This window comes from Magnolia sinica, chromosome 8, assembly GCF_029962835.1.
Source record: "Magnolia sinica isolate HGM2019 chromosome 8, MsV1, whole genome shotgun sequence".
Lineage (NCBI taxonomy): Eukaryota > Viridiplantae > Streptophyta > Magnoliopsida > Magnoliales > Magnoliaceae > Magnolia > Magnolia sinica.
In genome coordinates, this window is record NC_080580.1 from 8,690,555 (window position 1) to 8,710,752 (window position 20,198).

Consider the following 20,198-nt stretch of genomic DNA (forward strand, 5'->3'; position numbering starts at 1 on the left):
TTTCCAGAGGAGGGGATTTCTCCTACCCCTTCTGTTACATCCATTTACAACTTCTTAGGTACAGATGATTCATTCTTTTTGCAATATAGCATTTCTTGCAAACTTGATTCACTTTACATTCCCTTTATGAAACTACTGATTCACTTCACATTCCGTTCTTGTATTCGAAAGTAGAAAATGCATGACAGAACTTTTTCTCTGCATATCATTGTAAAAATCTATAATAATTTAAAATTGTTCTCATTTAGCACTTATTATGTGGATATATTGTGGAGAAAGACATCTAACAGATGTTTAACTTCATGGAGTGATGAAGTCTCATGGTTATGTTTTCCTTCTGTGTCCACTTACATAGACATACACAACTGATTGTTTGTCAAAATAACTCGAAGTATACTCCAGGTTTGTATGTGGTCTCTTACATTTATAGTTTGCTGAATTCCCAGTTAAACACATAATTTCAGTGGAATGCAGGGTTTTATCTTGTAGGGAGAGCAGGTTTTTAGATCTGATCCCTTATCCTAGACGGAATACTCAGCTGAGCCAACATGCGCATGAAGGGATCCATTGACACACTTTCTACTTTCCATCATCCAAATTTGAAGTCTCTAGATATAATAGTAAATTTCTGACAGTGAGTAAGATTGTCTTGTGATCTTCATTTTGTGGCCTATGAAATATATGTTGAACCTAGTAGATCTTCAACAACATAGGGAAGACAAAAACCTTTAAACTAATGGAGTTTCAATGGTCCCATAGTCTCTCTAAATCAACCGTCTTATTTGTAGAGATAAAGACAGGCAGTTAGTTTTAAAATTATGATTTAAATATCTTGATACTACAATCAAGAATTAAATGAGTTTGTGACAAAGAATTTAAGCATGGATGGCATTGACTTGAATGTATTGGATTTATTTTTTGTGCAGTTAGGAAAATCGTTTTCCTTGGGCGACCCAAATGCCAAGATTAGTGTCCTCCATGCAGCCCTGTCTTTTGAAGCCCCCAAATTATTTAAATCTTGTTTTGTGAAAAACAACATAAACCCATTGTAATCTCCCTTTGTGCAGGTTCTGGACCGTGGTGAGAAGATTGAGCTTCTGGTAGACAAAACAGAGAACCTCCGCTCAATAGGTGGTGAACCTCAATATCATTGAGGGCTTGAACCTGTTGAAGGACTCTGAAATTCTGGTGCTGATGCCTTTTACTGTTACACAGCTCACCAAAGATAGACAGAAGAAACGAGTCCCTTGGAAACAATGGCAATCATTAGCAACAAAGAGATCATTGACATTAACCAAGGTATGTTAGCTGCTTAGAATGGTGTTTAAAAAAAAATTGTGGGTCACCTTTTCTTCTTCTTTTTTTTTGACAAGAAAGATTTTCTCTATTGCTACGGATTGTTGGTGGCCAGGATCACAATAGCTACGGGTTTAATCCGTAGCAAGGTACAGTACAAATGGCTACGGTCGCACTGTGGGCTAGTCACATTTAGCTACGGATTTTATTCGTAGCTTTTGACCAATTTTCTGGTAGTGTAGTAAAAAACTGGCGATTTAGCGGCGTCCAGCACAATTGTCAGTAAAGGTGCTGACCGCCGGTAAAGCCTTTACTGACTGAGGCTTTACCGGCTGTTAGCTGACTGTGGGCAAAGGATTTAGCGGCGGTTTTTTTGGCATTTGCCGACGGTTTTGACCGCCACTTTGGTACTCTATCGGCGATGTCTCCTCCTCTGGTACACTCTAAAGGGTGCACCACTGATGTCCGCATCATACTGATTATGTATTACATCAATTGCTTGATACTTGCACAACTTAACCATCCACATAGGCCAAAGTTAAGACTAACACCAAAATCTGTTCATATTGGTAAAGATAAGAGCCTCTGTGTTAAGTCTATTAATACCAATATGTATCATGTGAACCTTTTTAATCAGTGCCGATATGTTTCGGGACTTCCACCAAGACAATCGACCAAACCAGGGTAAGTCCACCATCATTTATTTGACACGTGTCAGGTACAATATGAGAGGGCTCGGTTTATTTTTTAAGTCTGAGTGGTGTTCTTAAATTTTAATTATTTTTTAGGGGTATTCTTGAAAGTGTCCCTTCATTATATTATGTATCTTACCATCAGGAGTATTTGCCATTATTTAAGTGGACTTGGGCTGATGTCTGATGCAGAGCTAGATGTTTTGATAAGTTTGGCAATTGCAAGTGGCTACTATGAAGGGCCGACCTGCCGCCCAACTATCATAGACATTTCTTGTTCACGTGAAGCTGTTCCATGTTTGGCTGCTAAAAGTTTAGGGCATCCTGTTCTCAGAAGTGATGCCTTGGGGAAGTGTTCTTTTGTCCCCAATGATGTGAATGTTGGTGGAGTTGGACACCCCAGCTTTATCCTTCTCACTGGTCCCAACATGGGCGGAAAATCCACTCTCCTTCGCCAAATTTGCTTGACTGTGATTTTGGCACAGGTAAGGCTTTTCTTGTTATAGGTGTGTCGGTTCATCATTGTTGTGGCCCTTCTTCACTTCATTTCTTCTTCACAGATTGGAGCAGATGTTCCTGCAGAAAGCTTTGAGTTGTCACCCGTCGATCAAATCTTTGTTCGAATGGGTGCTAGGGACCATATAATGGCAGGCCAAAGTACATTCCTAACTGAACTTTCAGAGACTGCAGCTATGCTGGTAATATTTTCCTAGAATTCAGCTCTATCAAATTGCATACAAATTTTCTTGTTTTATCTTGTTAAACTGTATGATTACCCATCCGTTTCTTCAGAACTTTACTAATCCCAAGAGACATCTCTGCATGAGTGCGACCCTCACACATGCATGGGTGAGCCCCACTGTTTGGATGACCATGATCTAAAATCAGGGTGGCCAGTTCATCAGGTGACCCACATACTTGGCAAAACAAAGTTGGTTTGTAAAGTTTGCTGATGTTCCATGTTCAACTTACACCTGTGGCCTGCCTGATGAATGCACCAACCACTGATGCCTGGTTGGGATGTCTCCAGTGTGCTAGATTGGTATGTGGCTGCATTTTGGTTTAGCAAGATTCATTTATTTATCAAGTTTAGAACTATGCCTATGCATTTGGATTCTGTGTAACATCTAGTCAACTGTTCATTGAAGTCGTCTGCTACCAATAATTCGCTGGTGGCATTGGATGAACTTGGACGGGGGACATCAACTTCAGATGGACAAGCTATTGCGTGAGTGCCAGTTTGAGACGAAAGTTTCTCCATTTCAATTTATTAAACAAGAATCTCCGGTTGTCATTTCTCGGTTTTTTGTTGAAAAAGATTTCCCATTTAATATACAAGTCCTTTCAACTTTTAACTTCTTTTTGGTCTTATTATCCTTGGCAGAGAATCTGTATTAGAGCATTTTGTCCAGAAAATTAAGTGTCGCGGCATATTTTCCACTCACTATCACCGGTTAGCTGTGGACTATGAGGAAGATCCCCATGTATTACTTTTCTTAATCTCTCTTATTGAAATCTTCCATTGTAATTTGGCATGCCCATGTGCTCATTTTGGCATATTTTATCCGTAGGTGTCTCTATGCCATATGGCATGCCAAGTTGGGAAAGGGGTTGGAGGTGTTGAAGAAGTCATATTCCTTTACAGACTGACACCTGGTGCATGTCCCAAAAGTTATGGTGTTAATGTTGCACGTTTGGCAGGTATGTTTGCTTTCTCGTTGTTCTCTCCCTAGTTTTAAGTAACCATAGTTCTAAAAGTCGGTGGCTCGACTCAAAACTCGGCCTAGTCAACTTGACTCAATGAGATTTGAGCTGAGTCCCTTGGAAACTAGCTATTGAGCTTGACTCAGCCTGGACTTGACAATACTCATTGAAGACTCAGAAAACTTGGTTGACTCTATGCGACCCATCATGACCTGATCGAGTCACTTGACCAGTCAGTTTCTTTTTTTCAAAAAGAAAAAAAAGAAAAAAAAGAAAAGAAAAGAAAAGAGGAACGTGAGATTTGATCAGGCGACCTCTTCCTTCCAATCAGTGAAGGCACACTACCAGTGAGCTATGGTGCACTTGCATTTTGATGCGGGTATCCTATATAGAATACCTGTTTTCAAATATATTAAAAATCCACACAGGCTAAATGCCTTTGCATTTAATTATTAAAATATTGAGTTGAGTCAAGTAAACACTTGTTCGAGTCAAGTTGACCTGGCGCCAAAACAAGTGAAAATACATAGGCTGCATGATTGCACATTGCTCCCGTACGTGTTGTGTCCCACCAGAGATTTTGATGAAGATTGCGGGGATGAACGGTGCCCATGAGCCGTCTCACGCACATGCACGACACGGAGTGGGCCCCACACAGCTTGTGCGTATGGTAACTACTACGGGATCGAAAGCATGTGATCATTCCCCTCTCTATATGTGATCACATCTTTCTTGTGACCTAACCGATTAGCAAGTTGTCTCCTGCGGTGCTTGTTTGCCGTCTGTGATTACATTTGGTGGGACCCACACTAATCAACGGCACAAAATGCTCTTAGCTTTGATAAGAGAGGACTTCAAGTACCCACACGTTTCTTCACTCTGTTAGAGAAACCTTCTCCAATTCCACCTCTCTTCTCCCGAGGTGGGTGGATACTTATCTGTGAGGCCCACCTTAATGTACGTGTCCTACATCCATGCCATACATCCGTTTATCCAGATATCATTTTAGGGCCCACACCAAAAATTCAAAAATCTAAATGTCAGGTGGACCACACCACCTGAAACATTGGTGATTGATATTAAAAACTGTTGGATGGCAGTAAAAGCTTTTGATCAAGCTGATATTTGTGTAGTCCCTTCATCCAAATTTTTGTCACCTTAGCATGGAAAATAGACAATATGGTGGCTCCCAGGTAGTTTTTAATGGTGGGAATTCAATCACTGCTGCTTCCTGTGGCGTGGTCTACCTGAGATGTGGATCTAATGTGTTTTATGGCTCATGTCCTTGAATCAGCTGAAGAAACGGATGGACAGAGTGGATGTAAGATAAATCCATTAGGATGGGCCCTACAGTAATCCACCTGTGCCCAAAGTTTAATACTCTAAAAGTATGATGATGATGCGCATGCACTTAGGAATTATATAAAATTTTCTTTAGTGGTGAGTAAGTAATTCAATTTAAACTGTCCAATTTATCTGTGCCATTTTTAAGGCATCACGAACCAAAATTGAAGATAATTTCATTATCTGAATATTGGTTTAAAAAATAAAGAATGTCTTATTTTTATTAGTGAGTGTCACAAATCAAAGGTTAGGATTGCTAAACCAATTTTAACAGCAATGTATTCCACAACCCATTCAAATGTAGGATCTAGTTGATCATACCATAGAAAATAATATACATCACTCAAAAACTTACAAATTCAAGTGCAACCCTTGATGATTCAATCAACCAGATTTTTTATTATAGTGATAATCATGGTGGGGGGCATACCTTGGACAAGTTGGACTTCATATACATACCGGGTGGGTCTCACAATTCTCAACTTTACTACTTTTTAAAAGAAAAAAAATATAAAGATAATTTAGTAATTTAATTTTTCAAGAGTTGCTCAATTTTATACCTTTTAAAAAAATACATATTTAAAGGTAATTTAGTAATTTTATTTTCTAAGAATAACTAAAAATTCCTGCCCATAGCAAAATAATTGACTCATCTCCGAAGGCACAGCATTTTGGTGCCTTCGGCTCAAATGTTTATACTTATTTCGGTTCATCCATCCAAATTAACAAGATGTCGTCATGTGTTAACACCATGCATTAAATGATGGACAAAATCATACTTATATCCTATAATGTCTTTCACCACATATCATTTGCTAGTATGTTACTTGCTAAAAGTAGAACGACGCGTGTGGACGAAGCAGTCTGTTAAACAAGTATATAAAGACTCACTTAGATAGGGATTATATCATAATCTAGATATGTTTGGCAAGGTTGTATTGCTCAATCCAATAGCAAGGGCTATGGAAATTTGAGAAGCAAATATTTTTTTTAAAGGGAAAGAAATCAAAGTACACAATAAGGAGTTTGAGCGTAGCGAGATTGATCCCATAAGGTCCACAATTTCGTACAATAACCTTCAAAGGTTGTTTAGCACTATGAATTTGGAAGGGTTAGAAGGAATTTCAAATCTCCTAGCATGTTTGGCACCATAAGGTAACTGGGGTTTTCAAAACCCCAATAAAAGCTTGGATTATATCTAAAATCCTCCAAAGAGTTGCATGTGTAACATGTGTGTCATTAGAGTATTAATTCATTGGGCATATGGCCCCACCGATGATATCCCAAAACAATTAAAAGAGTTGCATGTGTAACATGTGTGTCATTAGAGTATTAATTCATTGGGCATATGGCCCCACCGATGATATCCCAAAACAATTAGGTTATCAATTGCATTACTATAATTACTTTAATATAATGATCTAAGTCGTCCAAACATTGTTCATGTAATTTAACGGTTAAAAATTGTTGATTAGTCACTCGGGTATTATCTTGAGCTTGTAGTCCATCCGAGACTTGCAATTTCATCATTTTATAGCAAATTATATTTCAATGGCTTATTACAACCATTGTAACAAACATATTATATACATATACTAATTACAAATATTAAAGTTGATTTAGTAATTAAATTCAAACTCATATAAATATATTATTCATATCTACTTTTGGATCACGGGCGATTTTGAATCCAATGGTGCCAAACCTAACATGAGGATTTCAAATCCAGGGGTTTTCAAATCCACCCAAGCTATATAAGTAGCACATAATAAAGAACTCAGTGTTTGATTGAACAGTGAACATCAGACAACGTAATATTCACTAGTCACTGTATCAGATGAATGGTGTCGATATAGTCAACATTTTCGAACTTTGCATAAATGGCAGAGAGGCACGGTAACTTCTATGCCTCGAGATGCACTGGATTGGGGCCAATGCATGGATACAAATATACAACCATCCATCCAATGATACTTCTACGCGTAACCTTCACTAATAACACAACCTGAGTTGACAAACACGTACTCCGGACTCCAACAGAGATCCAACAGTTGAATCTTGGCACGTGACGAAGAAGCACACGTGTGCCAGATAAGGTACACGTGTACAGTAGTTCCCCTGTCCCAAAATCCATGGCGTCTAACCTATCCAGCAGCCCACACACTTCTACGGTATATACTTGCTTTTTGTGGTTTTCTTTATAGCCGCACATTTTCCCCATGCAAGTGTGGTCGGTTTGATGAGTAGATTGAGATAATTTACGGAAAAGGGCATGTTCACGGTCAACTATATCTAACGAATGGCCAGGATCTCTCACACGTATTCCAATTTAGAGTGCGTGGAGCAAATAAAAATAAAAGTGCTCTTCAAAGTTAGATAGGTCGCCATCATATTAATGAGTGCGGATCCTCTGCCTCCCGGAGGCAGGAACTCCCTGCCTCCAGCGTTTTCATTGGTCAACGTCACCATAAGTGCCACGTCATTAAACTTTTTAAATATATTTAAAAAAGTACATTTAATAAGAAGTATAACGGAGACGTTAGCGGAAGCCGTTTGCGTGCCGAGTAACTCAGCAGGGTAAGCATACTGAGTAGAGTCTTTGGAGCCCACCGCTGTCATTCGTGCATTGTATCAACTCCATCCATCTCTTTTATCATCTAATTTTAGGGTTTTACAACAAAAGTTAATCATATTCAAAGATCAAGTGGACCACACCACCTAAAACAGTGTGAATTGAATTCTACCGTTGAAAAGTTGTTGGGAGGCCATAGAAGTTTTATGTAGCGTGGCCCATTTGAGTTTTGTATATACCTTAGTTTTGGTATTTTGTCTTAAAATGATATCTAAAAATGGATGAACGGGTTGAATTTATCAAAAATGTCGCAGTGGGCCCATCCGAAATCCTTGCACAGGATCTTGCTGCAAAAGGCTTTGGCAGGAAATCCGCGTCCCCGTTATACACGTGAAATCGGATGGCATACGAGTCTTATCGTACTGAGTAAACTCTGTTGGGCCCACTGGGAATTCATGTCGTTTATCCACGCCGTCCATCCATTTTTTCAGATCATTTTAGGGGTTGAGCCCAAAACTGAAGTATATCAAAAGCTCAAGTAGACCATACCAAAGGAAACAGTGGAAGTATTGATTTTCACCATTGAAATGTTTCTAAGCTCCCAATGATGTTTATTTTTCATCCAAACTGTTCATAAGATCACAAAGACATGGATGAATGGAAAAAACAAATATCATCTTGATATAAAACTTCTGTGGGCCCCCAACAACTTTTCAACAGTGGAATTCAATTCACACTGTTTCAGGTGGTGTGGTCCACTTGATCTTTGGATATGATTAATTTTTGTTATAAAACCGTAAAAGTAGATGATAAAAGAGATGGATGGAGTTGATACAATGCACGAATGACGACTGTGGGCTCCACGGACTTTACTCAGTACGCTTACCCTACTGATTTACTCGGCACAAAAACCGCTTCTGTTTAACGTCTCCGTTATACTTCTTATTAAATGTATTTTTTTAATATATTTAAAATATCTGATTACATGCCAATTTAGAGTGCGTGGAGCAAATAAAAATAAAAGTGCTCTTCAAAGTTAGATAGGTCGCCATCATATTAATATATTGAATTGAAATGCAAGGGAGCATATTCTATGATTTATGCGATTAACCAAACAGTATACATTGACCTTTTGCCTCGTAGGAATAACAGGAATCGGTAAGCTACGTCTCGCTGTAAAATACGTGGCACCCTCTGGTGCGTCTCTCTGGACCAGAAAATGATTTTCATCCATCAATACCTGAGAGGCACCAGATGGGAAATGAATCCTATCCGTACATCTAGTGGGGTGCTGTCCTCGCATGACCCTTGGTCAAAAATCACATCGAATGGATTATCCTATCCATCAGTTTCTTATTACCGTCAAGTCAAGTGGACGGACTGGATCCACCGGATGCTTGCCCACATTTTAGTCACTGGGCGATGAACGTCCCTTCCCATCCAGCAAATATGATGAATACATACCCAGGTCAAGGAGAAGGCACTAAAGATAAAGCATTTAGACCTGGCACGTACCAACCGTTAGATGCGGATCCACGTGGGGTCGGTTCCTCCATTGATGGCTCACGTGGAAACCAGCGATGAAATTTGGGTAATTTAAGAAGAGCAGACATATTCAATCATTAATTATCTGAGGGTGGCCCACACAGATGGACGGTGGAAAAGAATATTGTCAGCAGTAGCATTGAGGTTTTAAACGTGCCTAAATGTGTAGGTTCCTCTAATTTGTATAATCTGTCCATGGGCGAGCCGTGTGACCATCAATACTGGAACTTGCTCTAAGGAAGGATCCTGATCGTTGGTTGGTGGAATAGTAGGCCATGGGATAAATTGATTGCGCGCGCAAGTTTTGCAGAAAATATCGCCGAGATCTTTAAAATATCGCGATATTTTCGCTAAAAATATTTTAAAAAATTCGTCAGTTTCAATGCACCCGCAGCTCGAGAAGAGATTCTGGGAGCATCTGTTTTATGAGTAAAACACCTAAGCTCTGTGGGATCTGACATCTTAAATATGTAATATCCACTCCTTCCACCATGTGAGAACCATTATTTGGAGTGTAGATAAAGAATATGAGCTTGGTTAAAGCCTCATATGGGCCACAATAATGGTAAAAATGTAATAATGCTCCCAAAGACAAAAATTTCACATGGTGTGGCCCAACTGTATTTTTTATTAAGTTAATTTTTGGATATTATCTTCATTATGGTGATTTAAACATGATTAAAGGGTTTGATGAAGGAGGCACAGCATGATGGCCCCGCACACCAACAAATAGTTGGCATTGCATCACCATTGTTCCATGTGGTGTGGCTCATATAAGTTGCGGATGTATTTGATATTTATCTTTAAGAACTAAAAACTAGGAAATTACACGATGGACGGATCGGATTTTCTATATAGATCATCATGGGTCCCACATACTTGGGTGTTTTAGGCACTGCGTCAAGCTGGTGATGCAAAGGATTCCCAGTCCGGGCTTGACCCATGCCCGCCCGCTTTCACCTCGCGCGGATTGCGTACCGAGGAAACTCCGTAGGACCCACATCACTGTATTTATCTTATCTATGCCGTCGAACCGTTTTATCAGCTCATACCTCATTTTAAGGCATGGGCCCAAAATTGAGGCATATCCAAATCTCAAGTGGACCACACCACCGAAAACAGTGGGGATAATGACATCCACCGTTGAAACCTTCCCAGGGTTCACAGTGATGTTTATTTGCCATCCAAACCGTTAATAATGTCACACAGGCATGGATGAATGTAATAAAAATAAAAACCAACTTGATCCAGAACTTCTTTGGCCTCCAAGAAGTTTTCAACGGTAGTATTCAATTCCCACCGTTTCCTATGGCGTGGTCCACTTGAGCTTTAGATATACTTCAATTTTTGGCTGGGTGTATAAAATGAACTGATAAAACGGATGACAGGCATGGATAATATAGAAACATTGTGGTGGGTCCCACAGACTAGCAAGGCTGTCAATGGGATGGGCCGAGCGAACAGGCTTTCGGCCTGCTCAGGCAGGAATACGAGATCCAAGGGCTTGGGGTGGAAAACGTGGCCATTTAAGTAAATGAACGGACCTGATCCGCCTATGTGTTATCAATGGGCTGAACCAAATGAACGGACATAACCCAACTCAAAACTCAAGACCAAATAATGGACGATGCGTAAAATAAAGAAGCTGTATGAGTATACCGGATCTCAAATCCATGGTTTTTACCGTACCGTAACTTATGGTTGACCTACGTGGGGCATACCGTGGTGTATCCATGGCAACCGTTCCGTCCATCAAGTGCATCACATCGAGTTCGCCGTACATCCCAAAAAACTGCCTGGTCAGACACTTAGGTGGGATTTCACCATACTGTTTGTACAACATCTTGCCCCTCCAATAAGATCATACCACCGTGAAAATGAGATGACCCAAAAATCAGGTTAATCCAACTATTAAATAGGGTACACCATAGAAAATCATGAAACAACACATAAAAATTTTACATTCACGTGAAATATCCCATTTTCATGGTTGGATCGTCCTAATTTTTGTCACATCTCATTTTTATGGTAGGACAACCTTGATGGACGGACGAGATTTCATACAAGCACCATGGTTGTGTACTAACAAACTAACAAAAAGGGGGAAAAATAACAATACGGATAGCTTAACGGGCTAGCGCTTTTAGGACTGGAGCCGGGGTGGATCCAGCACCCGGCCCATTGCCACTCCCAGTTTTTTAATGTTTTATGGCCAAGCCATTCCATGCTTGGAGGCGGCTCGGCTAGTGACGCTAGTGGCTAGTTGTCCATGGGATCTACCATGATGTATTTGTTTTATCCACGCTGTTCATCTGTTTTTTGAAATCATTTTAGGGCTTGGTTCCAAACGGGGGTAGATTGTAACGACCTAGGAATTTTTGTGCTAATCTTTCCTTAAGTAGTTGTTTTCGAGGTAATTAGCGCTATACTCGATTGCTTGTGAAATTCGCATCAATCACTTTAAATTGTATCTGCATGGCTCTAAACTTGTAGATTAGTTAGCTCTTCTGAAATCCGAGATCCATCGCTAAATCCAGGTGTTCGGGAATTTTTGGAAGATCCGGATCGGACCTGGACCGCGTCGCGTCGAAAGACCGATAGCGATGATCTTAGGTCGTTGCGGTCATCGAGTTGGGCTTGACCATCTCCTCGAAAATCAAATCCATGTGTTGGGTCGATTTGATTGAGTTCGGAGTGAAGAGTGTGAGAACGGTTGGAATTTATTAAGTTTTTATGAAATCTGAGTCGTTACGCTTGCGCGACGATTTTAAGCTATTTGACCGTTGGATTCTGACTCAATTTCACCCTCTGATCAGGGAAGGTGGCCCAGGCATATCCTAGTGCTTATAGACCTGATCGAGATTCCGTGACCGTTGAATTGAGTGTGGTCTGCCACGGCTGATCTGAAGAGCCGGTCGGTATGAAAACTCAGCCTGACCTAGATCTGTGGTCAATGAGCTTAAGTCTGACCTTTCGTGGTTATAGGCCCACCAGAAGTGCTTCGTTGGATCGAGAAAGGCTTACTTTGGTTATAACCTAAGTATACCTTGACCCTAGGGTTATTTTCATCAAGAATAGGCCTATTTATAGTCCTTAAACCCTAGCCCTCTTTTCCATACGAATTTTTCTCTAACCCTAGCTTGGAAAGAGAGTGGAAAAGAGAGAGAAAGTGAGAGAGATAAGTTGGTGAATCATCTTGGATTCTTCCTTGTTCTGCTTCATCTTTGAACCTTCACTTTGAATCGTTCTTCTGACGGTTCTGAGTTCTTTTTGGGGTAAGTTAATCTAACCCTAACCTGTGTTAGAGCTTAGATTAGTTTTGGTGTTGTTGTATCTCATTTCTATCTTTGTCTTAGGGTATTCCATCGCCGTTGACGAAGACAACTCGTCTAAATCAGTTCGGTGGTTCTTTCTTCGCTTAAGGTGCGGACTTTAAGTGTATAGGTTATGGTTTTCAAGGCTTTCAATGCCAGTGAATGATTTATTCTTGTTATGGATGAGATTCTGCATGCCAAATGTTGTGTGTACGTTGCTTTCCTGTTATGCATGTGTTATATTGAGATTTGTGTATTCTATGTGTATGTATAAGTACCGTATATGTATAAAATATGCACCTGTGGTTGCCATGATTATTTGTCATGTATGTATGCTAGAGGCATGTATGACAACTCCTTGGTAAAAGGAATTGTCTAAATGCATGTATTTCAACATACGTCATGTATGTTGTTCCATGTATGCTAAGTGTTTGTAGAAATGCATGAATGATCTAAAGTGTAACTTATTACACTTATTGCGGGCGTTGAGAAGTGATTCTCAATACTCCTATTGATGTGCATGATTTCCTTTATGCAAGTTACATTCCATGTTATTTAAATTCAAGCATTACATATGCTTACATTTATGTTAAGTTGAGATTCTTCAGATGTGTATGTACCATGATTTAAGTTGTTGTTCCATTACTGTTTTACAATCCATATGAGTATCTGTAGTAGTGTAAGGTGTTTGGGACTATGCCTTAGTCCAGGAAATCGGTAATTGACACTATATTCGTGGTTGAGGTTGCTTTCGCCACGTAGGACGTATGAGACGAACCCGAGCCGTATTAGAGTTGTCGGTAGTGGTTTGGCCACGCGGAGTGTTTGCGCACTCTATGTCGCTCAACTCAACGTGCGCTCGTGCTAATCGAGTTCGCCAAGTAATCCGATTGTCCGATGTATGTTCACCATGTATGGACGCTATTGCTTGAATTTAGGGTACCGAACTTACCAGTGAAATCCTATTAACTATGATACTTGATCCGCTAAAACTCATGAGCCGGACATGGTGGTATGGGACACCGTGGTCGAGCTGTCGGCCTACGCTGGGGTGACGAGCCTCCCCGTAGTGACCAGTGAGCAACTAAACTCGTGAGCCGATTATGGTGGTATGGGACACTATATTCGTGCTGTCGGCCTACATTGATTGGTGACGAGCCCTTTGTAGTGACCTCGAGCATACCTGGATACCGCAATGAGGTGACGAGCCGAACTGTGGTAGTAAGGGCATGAAAGGCGTGCATTGATTGGTGACGAGCCCTTTGCTACGACCTCAAATATATGATCGTATGAGATGTCTAGGATTGACGACCCTAGTATGGATCACTGTTTGGATGGTGACATGAGGAAGGTATCTTAGCTTCCCAATCCTGCTGTGTGAAATGGACTAATAACAACTAATCATGTTCATGCACCGCATTTGCATGTGCTTTGTAGATGTGCCGCACTTTGAGGCGATGTCATGCGTAACGTAAGATGAAGACACTGAGGGTGTACGCGTGAGGGCACGCATCATATTGCATACATCCTCGCATTAAACAAGAGTACTTAGGATTTATTTGATTGTTCTGCTTTATCATTACTGTTTGATTGAACTGATAACATGTTAACCAGTGCCTTATTGTTCCACTGAGTTGATCACTCACTCCCACGTTTCTAGGCGGTCTTAAACACCCACCGGACTCTGTCTTAGGCTCTGATGTTGCGGATGTGGATCAACTTCTGAGGCAGAGCGAGAGCTGGATGATGATGAGGCTGCTTCTCCTATATGCAGTTTTCAGACGGGTTCTAGCGAGCCTTGGTCTGATGCGCGGGATGCTGGGATTATTTTTAGAAATTTAAATGATGTAACTTGGTACTTATAATTTTGATAAGTAACACTTTCATACGACCTGGTTTGTTATGTACTTCAGGGATTTACACTTGTACACATATTTTTCTATAAGTCTTCCGCTTGCTTTATTCACTTATCCCTGAATCATATCTGTGTTTTGACTTAATCTATTCCATGTTTTATGCACTAATACAGTCAACATACATCCATCATTAATTATGTTGCATAAGTGATGTTTTGGAACTCGGGAGCCGAGTTAAGCTCGACCCAGAATTTCGGGCGTTAAAAAAGCAGTGGTGATTGAATGTCTATCATTAAAAACCTCCTAGGGCCCACTGTAATTTTTATTTGATATCCAACATGTTCATTAGGTCATAAGACCTGGATGAAGGGAAATGAAAAATATGAGCTTGATCCAAAACTTTTGTGGCCCTTAAGAAGTTTTTAATGATGGGCATCCAATCACCACGTTTTCCTTTGACGTGGTCCACTTGAGACTTGGATCTACCTCTTTTTGGGCTCATACCACAAAATGATCTCGAAAAAATGGATGGACAAAGCGGATGTAATACACACGCCATGGTGGGGCCCACATAGCAATGCCCACTAGCCATTGGCTAGTGGCAGGTCACTAGCCAATCCACGCCCCCTGCTCACCCTATCTCCGAACGCTTGGGTTAGATTAGTAAAACGGCTTAGATTGAATGAATGGACTGGGGTAAATGGGCTAGGTTGAGCTAGGCTAGAAAAGGAGTAGTTGGGATTGAATATTTCCCAAAAATGTTGAGAGATTTTCGGGAGATGGTCCACTTGAAATTTAAATATATTTTATTTCATGTGCCACACCTTAAAATAAGCTGAAAAATGTGATGAACCGCACATGCATCAAGGTAGGCCCCACAGCCCGGTAAACACCTAGCCTGCTCCCATTTATGATTTAAAATAATAATAATAAAAAATCTATATGCTCCCACACCATATAAATTTAGTTTTTTAGGCCACACCATGTGAATTTATATGTTTTAAGCATGACTTAGAAATGTTAAGTATGACTTTTGAGCTCTATGATGAGCATGATGAGCACTAAAAGTCACGTTTCCACGTAGACGACAGGTCAGATGAACATGCCACGTGGGCCCACAATACACCGGTGCCACTGGATATTGAATGCCTTTGAACTGCGATGGGAAGCTAGGTGGGACCCACTACGATGTTGGTGAGAAATCCATCTTTTTTGTTTTTCAAGACATGGGCCCAAAAATGAGGCGGATACGAAACTAAGTGAGACGCACGAAAGGGAAAAAGTGGGTAAGGATGTGACAACCGTTGAAACCTTCCAAAGGTCCAACCATGATGTTTATATACCATCCATACCGTTTATAAGGTCGGTCATATATAACTGTAGATATTCAATCCTGGTACTGTTTCTGTCAAATGCCCACTTGAATTTGTATCTGTTTTATTTTTAGGGCGTGTTATAAAATGATCTAGCAAAATGGATGGATTGGGTGAATTTCTCATAAACATTATGATGGGCCCCACCTAACTTCCTCTAACATGAAGTTCCTGCTGCATGTCATAACCGGCATGCATGGTTAGATGGATATGTTTGGACTTTGTAGCCAAAGGGAGTCATGAAGTCTCTTAGTTGAAATAAAATAAAACAAGTGTCTAAAACGAAACCCAAACGCTATTGGCTTTCATAATCTTCACCCACTACCATTAAAATAAAATAGGATGCTGATATATCAATAGTTATGATGCGGCCTTTTTTTTTTTTTTTCCTTTACCGTCAACATCAACATGTCATGGATTCGATCCGTCATTATCATCTGAAACAAAAATCAGGATGGTCCACTAATAAAGGAGGGCCATACCGGCACAATGAGTCGTACCTTTGGATTCCCAATTGATATGATGTTATGTCTAGAGTTGTATACGAGTCGAGCTAGCTCGATAAACTGGCTCAAATTAACTCGTTTGAGCTCGTTTCGACTGAGCTCGAGCTTGGGTCGTGGCGGGGTTGAGCTGAGCCGAGCTTGGCCTACCTCAACTCAAACTCGACTTGTGTACAGCTCTACTAGTGGATTCAGGTGATCACCATCTGGCTAGACAGTCGAGTCGTGGTGTGATGTATGGGTTTTTATCTTCACCGTACATCCATTTTTCCATATCATGATCCCAAAAATGATTTAGATCCAAGCCTCAAGTGGACCACACCACATGAAGCAGCGATAATAATAACGCCCACTGTTGAAACCTTCCTAGAGCCCACCATGATGTTAGGCCCAGGTCCTAAAAACTCAACGTCATTTATGATTTAGGTGGACCACACAATTAGAAACATCCATGATTTAGATGGACCACACAGTTAGAAACCGTGTGCAGATCTCATCCATGATTCAGGTGGACCACACAATTGGGGGAGAGGTTTGTGAAAACTGTCTTCCTTAGATAGGCCTAATTTTTTGGGCCCAAACCTATATTTGGTAAGGCATCTAATGGTTGGAGACGATTTCAATTTTCACATATTCATATTTAGTAAGGCATCTAATGGTTGAAGTGGATTTCACATATTCATCATGGTGGGCCTGCCCATAAAAATCAAGGTTGGGTGTCATCGGGTGTGGGTTGTGCTAATACGTCCCACCAGAATCGCAAGTCTAAGTCAGCCTAAGTTTGTGGCACTAGACATAACACATTGAATTTCAAAGTATTTAATTTACTCTCATCCAAACAAATTTTTAAAGTCATTTACTTTCAATTCCATTTCCCATTTACCTCCACTTATAGGCTCCCAAACAAACCTTCAAATTAATTCAATCTTCCCCATTATTTCCAAAAGCCGGGTAGAATTGCTATTGGACCAAAAATACAATTCCATACCACCTAATCCCACGTTCCAAACAAGCCCCAAGTGGGCCTGCAAGTACGTAACAGGTGGGCCATTGGGAATGAATGGTACAAACAGGATTGAAATTCGGCCTCCCTGCCTCTATCTATAACACACTAATTAAATTATCAATATCCGGCACACAAGTCAGCTCTCTCACTCACATGACTATCTCAGGCTTCAGGATGCTGGATTTGATCTCCTTGTGGGGCAGCACAACCCCACCATTGCTGTATATCTCATCGCATAGGTGGACGTCCTCCCCAAGGATGGTCATGTTCTCGACACGGGCCCACTGCCCCACCGTAGAGTGCCACCCGATGATGCTGCTGGAGATGCACGCATGTTTCTTGATGCGGACCCCACGCATGACCGTGCACCGGGATAGCCTCACCCCAGACTCGACCACGCAGTTCGGCCCGATCGCCACGTCTGGGCCAATCAGGCAGCCCTCCCCAATGACTGCACTCTCATGGACCAGGACGTTCCCCACAATGTGGGGCCCGACAGCTAGCCGGGAAGGAGAGTTCTTCCGGAGGGAGTTCAGATACAACCCCAGGCCTGTGATGTAATCCCTTGGCTGCCCAATGTCCATCCAGAATCCAGGTAAGACCATTGCATAGAGCTTTTGCTCTGCAGCAATCTTAGGGAAGACCTCTTTCTCAATCGAAGTGGGCCGCAATTGGATCCGGTCGATGACGGAGGGATTCAGCAGGTAGATCCCGGCATTAATCTTGTTGCCCACGAAGATCTTCGGTTTCTCTACAAACTTCTCTACTTTCCCAGTCTTCTCCTCCATGACCACGACGCCGTACTTTGATGGTTCATCTACCTATTCAAGTTAATGGAATTTCTTATGATTCAAGCCATTTGAGCAGGGGAGGTTTCTGACCTACCCTGAAGAATCAACAAGCAAACAATAGAGAGAGAGAGAGAGAGAGAGAATCAATAATTGAGGAGATCTGGTGGGTCCACCATGGATATATAGGGAGATCCATTGAGGAGATCTTTTTTTCAGGGTATGCCCATTATTAATTCAGCAGCCTGGATAGCTGAACATGGGCCCTAGGAACACGATGAAAAAATAAAATCGAAGGTTTCACATAGAGAAATGATAGATATGCAATTATACCTTGGTTACCATTATTGAAGCCTCTCCACCATGAGCTCTGTGGAATTCGATCATTTGCCTGAGCGGGTACTCACTGATAACATCGCTGTTGAGTACGAAGAAAGGCTCACCGGAACCATCTAGCAGCTTATCCTTGGCTAGAGCCAGGGGACCTGCAGTGCCCATTGGCTCGTTCTCCTGCGAGCAAGTGATCTTCATCCCCAGCTTGCTCTCGAATTCCTTCAAGAAGTTCAGCATCACCTGCAAAGCAAAAACACGACTTGACATCATCAATATTTTAAAACAGAAAATCAGCTGCAAAATGATTTGGTTGAGGTTCGTTTCTCTTACCTCTGGTTGGTAATTGATGGCTAGAACAACTTCTGTCACTCCAATGGCTTTCAGAGCTTCAATCTGAAAAAAATAAAATAAAATCAGAAACATAGACAGATTACGGTTAATTTACGCAATTTACTTACCCCATATCCATCGTAAGACATGAAACTGCAAATTCATCTACGAAGATTCAGAGGATAAATTTGAAAAAAAAAACACACTGGAAGTTTCTGGAAGCAAGCTTGGGGGATTCAAGTGTCTAATATAGAGTTTGTTTGGATGCAACCCAAAATGCAATTGGTTTGATTTTTATTTTTTATTTTTGCAGACCGAATGGCATAATCTGTCCTCCCCTGCATTTGAGATGGTTCGGATTGTCAGATGCTGTTAATTCCAACTTGTCTACCCGAAATCAACATCAGCAACATATGCTGAAAATGATTTGGAGCGCAAAGGTGGGAACACAGTATCCTGCCTATCATCAATTCTGATTACCATGCCAAACATAGAGAACTGCACCCTAAAAGGTTCTTCTCATCTTCCATAGGAAACTGGATTTCAGATATGATATATATCCAGACAAGCAAAACAAGAATAGAACATAAACTTATGCAAACGATTATCAATTCATTGGAAATCAACAGTAGAGAAACGCATAAACAGATCCAGCCCATAGGCTTCAATTTCAAAGAGATGGACTCATGGGGTATTACCTGATGCAGAATCATGGGTTTGTTAGCAAAATCCACAAGCGGCTTTGGAACGCTGAGCGTCAATGGCCGCAGACGCGTACCGAACCCTCCGACGAGAATGAGTGCCTTCATCGTTGCACGGAGAACCAACTACTCTTGTTGATCTATCACAAAATCACCCCCAAAATTTAAGAATTTAACATAAACCATGCAGAAATTCAAAACAAAATATGCCAGAAATTCAACACATATGAGAGCCTAGCCTAAATCAGGCAAAGTTGTTGGCCTCAGCGTGTTACTGACAAAACTGACCCGAGCTGGCCAATCAAGCTCGAGGACCGAGCCGAGCCGCGAGCTCGACACGGTTCGACTCGATGTACACCCCTACATGCATATGTGACCTTATTATAGAAAATAAATATCATGGTGGACCTAGAAAGGTCACAATGGTGGACATCACAATGGCCCCACAGAGCCCTGCCCATAGGATGCAATTGGCGTCTAGGTCCGTCTAAGGTCTAGCAAACAAAAAATTTCAAGTTGGGCTCGTAGACGACCCCATGCCCTGCGACCGTTCACAGCCCTACTGGCGACGAGCATCCGGGCTTCGGTTTTTCTGGCCTTAGACTGTAAGACTAGTTTAAAATCTCAGGATGTATTGGAATGAATTGCATGTGTCATGATAACGTTGGGCCGTGTAATTACGTTTTTAAAGGGGCGAGCAAGGGCTGGTGGGTTTAGGACTAGGCCCAGTGTCTGGACCATAGATACATGGATCCAAGTGAAACCCAACTGCATAACTAGGGTTGGATCCTTACTCTTCCTCGGGTGGTAGACTCTCAGGAGTTTGAACACCCGGTGGGTT

General features: G+C 41.2%; 2 protein-coding genes across 2 annotated transcripts; one reads left to right on the forward strand and one right to left on the reverse strand.

Moving 5' to 3' along the window:
• The first annotated feature begins 1,762 nt into the window (after window positions 1-1,762).
• LOC131252783 (DNA mismatch repair protein MSH6-like) lies at window positions 1,763-3,978 on the forward strand. Its single transcript, XM_058253478.1, has 5 exons — window positions 1,763-2,473; window positions 2,549-2,686; window positions 3,137-3,216; window positions 3,373-3,472; window positions 3,560-3,978. Exons 1-5 carry the CDS (start codon window positions 2,117-2,119, stop codon window positions 3,719-3,721), a joined length of 837 nt encoding a protein of 278 aa, XP_058109461.1. The 5' UTR covers window positions 1,763-2,116; the 3' UTR covers window positions 3,722-3,978.
• A 13,346-nt stretch (window positions 3,979-17,324) lies between these two features.
• Window positions 17,325-19,611, reverse strand: LOC131252784 (mannose-1-phosphate guanylyltransferase 1). Its single transcript, XM_058253479.1, has 4 exons — window positions 19,355-19,611; window positions 18,657-18,719; window positions 18,327-18,566; window positions 17,325-18,026 (listed from the first exon to the last, which is right to left on the reverse strand). Exons 1-4 carry the CDS (start codon window positions 19,463-19,465, stop codon window positions 17,355-17,357), a joined length of 1,086 nt encoding a protein of 361 aa, XP_058109462.1. The 5' UTR covers window positions 19,466-19,611; the 3' UTR covers window positions 17,325-17,354.
• Window positions 19,612-20,198: the final 587 nt, after the last annotated feature.